This window comes from Corylus avellana, chromosome 5 (assembly GCF_965113065.1).
Source record: "Corylus avellana chromosome 5, dhCorAvel1.hap1.2, whole genome shotgun sequence".
In the NCBI taxonomy this organism is placed as follows: domain Eukaryota; kingdom Viridiplantae; phylum Streptophyta; class Magnoliopsida; order Fagales; family Betulaceae; genus Corylus; species Corylus avellana.
Window position 1 is genome coordinate 4938779 of NC_142494.1, and position 8307 is coordinate 4947085.

Below are 8307 nucleotides of genomic sequence, written 5' to 3' on the forward strand. Positions count from 1 at the left end.
GGGGCGACCTTAGTCGCCCCTAATGAGCCTCAAAAAAATTTTTAACAATAGGGGCGACCTTAGTCGCCCCTAATGAGCCTCAAAATTTTTTTTTTTTAAAAAAAATTATACTTATAATTTTTAATTTTTATTTATTTTTGTTTTTCTTTATTTTCTCCTGTAATATGTTTTTATTATTATAATATTAACTAATAATTTCTGTTTAATAAAGATCATTAAGTTGATATTTATCTTATAATTAATTCTAAGATCAATACAAAATTCAAAGATAATATAAGATCAATATAACTAATGCACTAAGATAATATAAAAAGCTTATAGTTCAATTAAATGTTCGATTGAACCTTCAATTGTATTCAGTTTGATCGATCAATTGATCTTATCATGATCAATCTAACTAATTCATTAGGATCAATCGGATGTTTGATCGATCAATTGATTCTATTACGATCAATCGAACTAATTCACTAGGATCGATTGGATTTTCGATCAGATGTTTGATCTTATCACGATCAATCAAACTAATTCACTAAGATCGATTGGATGTTTGATCGATCGGATTTTCGATCGAACATTTAATTGATCATTTGATTCTATCACGATCAATCGAACTAATTCACTAGGATCGATCGGATGTTTGATCGAACATTTGATCCCATTACGATCGATCAGACTAATATGTAATAGTATCGATCGGAATTAATTTTATCAAATGTTTGATTGAACCTTCAATCATGTCAAGTTGTATTGATTGTATCCCGATCAATTTAAGTACTGCACTAATATAATATAAAATGCTTAGACTTCAATTCAATGTTCGATCGAACATTTAATTTGTTTGATCATTTGATCTTATCACGATCGATCGATCGAATGCACTAGGTAGGACCAATCGGATATTTGATCAAACCTTCAATTTCAATTGTTTCAATCATTTGATCTTATCACAATCAATCGACCTAATTCATTATGATTGATCGGATATTCGATCAAACCTTCAATTTCAATTGTTTCAATCATTTGATCTTATCACGATCAATCGAACTAATTCATTATGATTGATCGGATATTCGATCAAACCTTCAATTTAGTTGTTTCAAGTTTCATCGATCAATTGATCCTATCATGATCGATTGAACAAATGTACTATGATCAAACGGATGTTTGAATAAACCTTTAATTTCAATTGTTTCAATTTTTATTGTCACTTGATCCTATCATTTCATTGTATCACTATCAAAGTTGTTGTACATTATGCAATAAAAATTAAAATAAAAAAAAATTACATATATATATACATTCTGCCTTTCTTTTGTTGTTTCTGTGACTGAGATCGATCGCATATTGTGTGCGATCGATCGCAGTCACAGAATGTACAAGTTTGTACATTCTGTGACTGCATCAAATTTTTTTTTATTTTTTATTTTATTTTCCTACCTACTCTTTAGGGTCGACAAAGTCGACCCTAATACTTAGGCATTAGGGTCGACTCTAAAGTCGACCCTAATGATCACTCTTCAGCGTCCACTTTGAGTGGACGCTATTGGTGAATAAAATTATTTTTTTTTCTTTTTTTTTTTTAATTCCTACACATACTCTTTAGGGTCGACTTTGTCGACCCTAATACTTAGGCATTAGGGTCGACTCTAAAGTCGACCCTAATGATCACTCTTCAGCGTCCACTTTGAGTGGACGCTATTGGTGAATAAAATTATTTTTTTTTTCTTTTTTTTTTAATTCCTACACATACTCTTTAGGGTCGACTTTGTCGACCCTAATACTTAGGCATTAGGGTCGACTCTAAAGTCGACCCTAATGAACACTCTTCAGCGTCCACTTTGAGTGGACGCTATTGGTGAATAAAATTATTTTTTTTTCTTTTTTTTTTTTAATTCCTACACATACTCTTTAGGGTCGACTTTGTCGACCCTAATACTTAGGCATTAGGGTCGACTCTAAAGTCGACCCTAATGATCACTCTTCAGCGTCCACTTTGAGTGGACGCTATTGGTGAATAAAATTATTTTTTTTTCTTTTTTTTTAATTCCTACACATACTCTAAAGTCGACCCTAATACTTAGGCATTAGGGTCGACTTTATAGTCGACCCTAATGATCACTCTTTAGCGTCCACTTTGAGTGGACGCTATTGGTGAATAAAATTTTTTTTTATTTTTTTATTTTTTTTTAATTCCTCACACTCTTTAGGGTCGACAAAGTCGACCCTAATAATTAACCATTAGCGTCGACTCCTAAAGTCGACGCTAATGATCTTTTCCCCGCCTTTTGAATATTTCCGGCGAGAATATTAGGGTCGAGTTATTAGCGTCCACTGTAGAGTGGACGCTATTATTCATCTTTTGGGTCGGCTATTAGCGTCCACTTGGATGTGGACGCTAATACATAACTATTAGGGGCGACTTTCAAAAGTCGCCCCTAATAGTTGAGTATTAGGGGCGACTATAAAGTCGCCCCTAATAAGTCGCCCCTGATGAGTCAGTTTCTTGTAGTGAATGTACCCCAAATTTTAACAAAATGACAAAATTACCCTAACTAAAATAAAAACAAAAATACTAAATTTAATTTTTTTTTTCAAAATTGTAAGGGTATTTTTGTCTTATTAAAAATTTTATAGTGGTAATTTCGTCATTTTGCTAACATGGGGGGTACATTGTCATTGTTTTCAAAGTTTAAGGGGTAAATTGTCGTAAGTGATAGTTTGAGGGGTAAATTGTTATTGTAATGGTAGTTTGAGGGGGTTAAGTGTACTTTACCCTATATTGTATTCAATCATATTAACCTATAAAAATCAATTTTTAACTTAGGCTCAATGGGTCCCGGAGGAGGCTCAATGGTCCTAGTAGGTTCCGATGGTGTCTCAGTGAGATCTGGTGGAATCCCAATGGATCCCCAGCAGGGTTCTAGCAAAGGCCTAACGGTGTTCTAATAGTGGTATGGCGATTTGAGAATCATAAACTCAAACTCGAAAAATAATTTACGGTTTTAAAAAATAAAATCCATTTTACGAAAAAAAAAAAAAAAAAACTTTTTCAATCCAATCGTAAATATTTTATGTTGTCTATTATTTTCAGCTCCACCAAACACTAAAAAGTACCCAAAAAAAAAAAATCAGTTTACATTGAAACAAATGAGCCCCTAACAAATAAACGTATGATTACTTTATGCAAGGTATACTTCTAAAATTTGGAAAATGCTAAGTGTCCTCCTAATTCTAGGTGAATATTATTTTCTAAAAAAAAAAACAAAAAAAAAAAGTAAACTTTATTTCTCTCACTTGATTTTAGAAAATAATATTCACCTAAGATCAAGAAAGCACCTAAATAACACCCATCATTTCTCCTAAAATTTTACCTATGCAAGGTACACTTCCTTTATGGACTATTGTCAATGGTAGCCCCAAACAAATAAACGTATAATTCCCATGGTAACTCTGAGCAAAGGAATGAAAAACGCAATGGTCCAAAATACTACATGAGAGCCAATGAATGTACGAGCAGCTTAGCTACTCTACTAGAATTGATATCAAATGTTTGGGCCACTACTCAAAGATAACTTGCATTGGTATCAAGCATTATTATCATGCATCTCTAAAGTACTACTAGTTGATTCTGTATATGTGGTATCTGGCTTACTAGAAGAACTAGGTTTGCTAGAAAGGCCTCTCCGTTGAACAAATGCGGGCTCTTTTGGAGTTGGAAATGTTGCACCTTTACCGTCAAGCATTGTAACAACATTTGACATGGTTGGGCGGTCATTTAAATCTTCTTGTACGCATAAGAGTCCAATATTTACGCATTTCACAAATTGATCTACATTGCAAATTTCATGTAGAGTCAGATCCATTAAATCCAACACCTTGTTTTCAACCCACAATCTCCATGCCTGTGACAATTTTAAAATTAGAATTTTATAGAGTGTAAAACAACCAAACGAAATTAATGACTACAAAAAAAAAAAAAAAAAAAAAAAAAAAAAAAAATTAAACACACTTACATAGCCTATAAGGCTCATGGCTAGTTCTGACTGGTAAAATCCTGTATTCTTTTTTCCACTTATTTTTTTTTTTTTGATAAGTAAACTGTAATTTTCCCTTTAAAGTAAGAAAGAGTTTTTTTGTAGTAAACTTGACCATAAAAGACTCACAAGAACTTGCGCTGGTATCATCCATTGTCATCTTTCCACTTATAATCTCAAGTAGAACTACACCAAAGCTAAAAACGTCAGATTTAACTGAGAAAAGTCCATCTAATGCATACTCTGGAGACATATACCCACTGCATGCCAACATTCATTAGTGGATAAGGTAGGCACTTATATATTCTTTGAGTAAATAGAGTTGGGGGATTGAAAATTGTGCTTACTAAGTTCCAACTACCCTTGTTGTGTTTGCCCCGGTTTCTTTGCCTCCAACAATCCTTGCCAAGCCAAAGTCAGATATCTTGGGGTTCATCTCCTCGTCCAAAAGAATGTTGCTAGTTTTCAAATCTCTATGGATGATCCTCAATCTAGAGTCATGGTGAAGATAAAGAAGCCCACGAGCTATTCCCAAAATGATGTTGACGCGCATCTCCCAATCCAAACTAGTGCTTAACCTTTGATCTTGCAAGTTTTTAGTAACATTAACAAATCAACTCTTACTCAAACAAAATACTTATAATCTATCAGCACAACAAGGAATTAGGAATTTAGTTTAGAAACCAACCAAATATAAATGAGTCTAAGCTTTTATTGGGCATGTACTCATAAAGTAAAATCTTTTCGTCTCCTTTTATGCAATATCCCCGAAGTCTAACAAGATTTCTGTGTTGAAGTTTTGCAATCAACACCACCTCATTTTTAAATTCTTGTAAGCCTTGTCTTGAGACACTTGAGAGTCTCTTTACGGCTATTTCTTGACCTCCTGAAAATATGCCCTGAGACACCATATTCACATGGTTACCAATAACCAGAAACTAGTTTACATGAACATTAACACCAATTAATGTTGCAGAAATCACCTTGTAAACAGGCCCATAGCCCCCTTGTCCAAGCTTGTTTGCATCTGAGAAGTTATCCGTAGCTACTAGAATGCTTTCCAAATCAAAAAAGGGTACATCTATGCCTTTCGCATCTTCTTCTCTAAACTCAGCTGAGCCCATCAAGTCTTTGAGATGTCTTTCACTGTTTAATGTGCGAAGTACTTGATTTCTTTCATCACTTCTTCTATTTTCTGAGTTAATAAGGCAACCATATATATATGACTTACACTTTCATGATAATTAATTACATGAGACCGCTAATACATGGCTTTATTTTGATTCAAAAGGAAATAGTATAAATTGTGCATGGTAGGGTGCATTTTGCAAAGCGGTTACCTTGTCTCGTGGCCATCTTTCTTCTCCACAAATATATACAAACAATTCCACTTGTGAGCACAAAAACTACTATTAGAGGTATCATAACAATCAGAGTCAACGACATCTTTCCTTTTGAATAATCTTTTGGAAGCTGAGGAAAATCACCATCTACAAGAAATAAACAAGACTACTCTCACATAAATATTTAAAATATGAAAACAACTATTCTTTTTTGATGGTGAACAAGCTTCAGCAAATATACTGTTTAGATTCATCCTCGCAATTATAATGTCTATTGTTAGTGCATGCAGGTTAAGCATGATATTGCTAAAGAGGATTTGAAAGTTCTTCCAAAAAACTCCCATTTTCTAATGTACAATTAGAAGTGATTATACATAAAGAAAAAGAAAACTTTTTGAAAGCTGCACAATCCCCAGTCGAACAGAACAAAAGCTTCCTAACACTCATGAAATGCAATGAAGAAGTCAGAATTGATTTAAACAAGACAATATATATCAGTAGGACAAGCTAGCTCCTCCTCTGTGGTATGATTCTTTCTTCACTAATAGAACAATCTAAATATGTAAGAGGCATATGAAATAACATCCTGACCTTTAGTACAATTTAAATTTGAGCCATTCCATAGGTAGTTTTCAGTGCAAAGGCACCTGCTCTGTCCATCTCTTGCTACATTGCAAGTTGAATTTGGCCAGTCCTTGCAATCTGTGGATAAAGTACAAGTTGGCTCTTTTGGGGGCTCCCAACTAATCTCTTCTTCATCTTTAACTTCAGAACTATAGTTGCTAGAATCAGCCATAAACAAGCTGGTCTTATTAAACGGCAATGACTTATTGAGCTGCAGAGTTCCTTTTGAATTTCTATCATATCTTGCATTTTCTACTTGGATGACAAATTTTCGTGTACTCGGATCAATACTCACAACTCGATAGGTGCCACTGGGTGTCTTGAAGCTAACCTGGCCCGTGAAATTGTCGCAGTAAAAACTGAAGTACATTGGGTCTCCACAATTTGGTTTAGTGCTCAGTGGATAGGGGATCAAATTTGTGCCACAAGGCTCACAATTCCTAACGGTTGATTCTGCAAAGTATACAATTTGGAATCCTAATTATAACAAGCAGCCCAAGGGTGACAAGTGATCATGTACAACAAAAGTTAATTTCTCAAAACAAACTTAAACAGAATTATTTAATGTCATCGTCAATCATAAAAAAAGTAAAATTAAAAAAAAAACAAAAAAAACCATACCATCAGAGGTGGTTTCTCACTTCTAAAATAACCTTAACCAAATTAGCCAGATCAGTATCAATGTGTAAGAGGAGTACCTATAACAGATTTCGCCACGCGGACAGAGAGGTCACGACCACCATTTGTATACTCCTCTTGAAGATTACTCAGATCCGAAGTCCAAATCCAGCAGGTGTTGGTCCCAGAAGTGTCGGTCCCAGAAGTATTCTCACTTCTTAGGTTGGTGTTTTGAGCTACCTCATATGAATAAGCCTGACACTGGCTGTTGTCAAGGCACTCCTTTCTACATTCTTTCTCGTTTTTTACCTTGAAATCAGAGTCTGAGTTGCTCACTTTCGTCACCTTTAAGCTCAAGAACATGTCGTTGTTGTCAAATGATGTCGAATTTCTGGAGCACCCACCCAAAAAATCTCCAGAATCCCAATGCTTCGGGTTAGTAGGTTGGAACCCTGGCAAACACTTGCATACGAATGGCCTATTGTTAATGTTGCAGCTGCCGAATTTCCCACAAGCATTGTAAATGCTACATTCGTCTTCCGGCTCCCTCCATATCAAATCCCAATTTCCCATGTCCACATCCCAGTTCAGATACTGTAATTCCCCGTTATAATTCATCACTAACCTTGTGTAACTATAATTCATCACTGACCTTGTGTAATTAAAATTCGGCTGCAATTGTGCTGATCTTTTTTGCTGAGGTGGTTCCTTGTTACGGTTCACGCTGCTGCTGAAATTTGATAACAAGTAGGCTATGGCAGAGGGCATTTCATCTGAGCTCAAGAACTTGCCTGACATCCAACTTCTCCAATAATCGCCTGTCTTTTTTGAGATAACGTAGTGGCCCTCTTCATCTTGATATTGCTTAAACGTGAAGTTCCCATTTCCCGGGTCACCGTCACCTATCCATGAAGTCAACATCAGCTCTTCATCCATCTTCATACCTGAAAGAAATGTATCCGTTGGATATTGGAAGCTCTCCCACAGACTCGTTCCAAACTGATCATCCCTTAAGACCAGGTTTCCAGAATCCAAGAGCTTCACAGATCGTCTTGTAGACCGAGAACTCTCATCACCTACACTCCAATAAACGTTTCCAGTATTAATATCCCATATCTTAAGCTTGCTATCATTTGCAATTCCAAAAGAAACTCCTGTGGAACCGTTAAGTACTGGGTAGTCTCTGTTGGCAACCCATACAACTGTTCGTTGATCCTGTTTGTACCAAATCCCAACGAACCTTTTGTGGCTAGAGCTTCTGATAGGAGTAAAGAATCCCAGTTCAAACGTTTCTCCACTGGAGATAAGGGTTTCTCCATTGTCAGAAATCCAGTCGCCTTGCTTCAGAGTATCTCTGGCCATGGCATAGCAATAATCCACACGACAAGAAAACAGCAAGAGTATGTACAAGAACGAGATGGAAGACAACAACCAACTTGCTGACAATATTGTACAGTTGACCTTTCTTCTATGGCTTACCATTATGAACAAAGCAGGTAAGTAATTTAACTGAAATTCTCTATCATTTCAAGCACAATGAAGATGCTTGTCATCTCGTTGCAAACGGGTTCTGGTTCTATAGTACCCCTCACGATTGCCTGGTACAAAAATTCAGCCCCCCATGTTCTTGCTTTTTAACCAAAAAGCTTCCTCATCAGAAATTTTTATTATTTCTGTCTCCAGTTTGT

At 35.6% G+C, this 8307-nt stretch overlaps 1 protein-coding gene across 1 annotated transcript; it reads right to left on the reverse strand.

The window, feature by feature from the left end:
• Nucleotides 1–3501: 3501 nt before the first annotated feature.
• LOC132181214 (G-type lectin S-receptor-like serine/threonine-protein kinase At4g03230) lies at nucleotides 3502–8101 on the reverse strand. Its single transcript, XM_088516684.1, has 10 exons — nucleotides 7336–8101; nucleotides 6700–7266; nucleotides 5969–6454; nucleotides 5375–5524; nucleotides 5018–5229; nucleotides 4723–4933; nucleotides 4382–4619; nucleotides 4208–4294; nucleotides 4014–4077; nucleotides 3502–3902 (listed from the first exon to the last, which is right to left on the reverse strand). The coding sequence occupies exons 1-10, from the start codon at nucleotides 8099–8101 to the stop codon at nucleotides 3585–3587; spliced, it is 3099 nt and encodes a 1032-aa protein (XP_088372810.1). The 3' UTR covers nucleotides 3502–3584.
• Nucleotides 8102–8307: the final 206 nt, after the last annotated feature.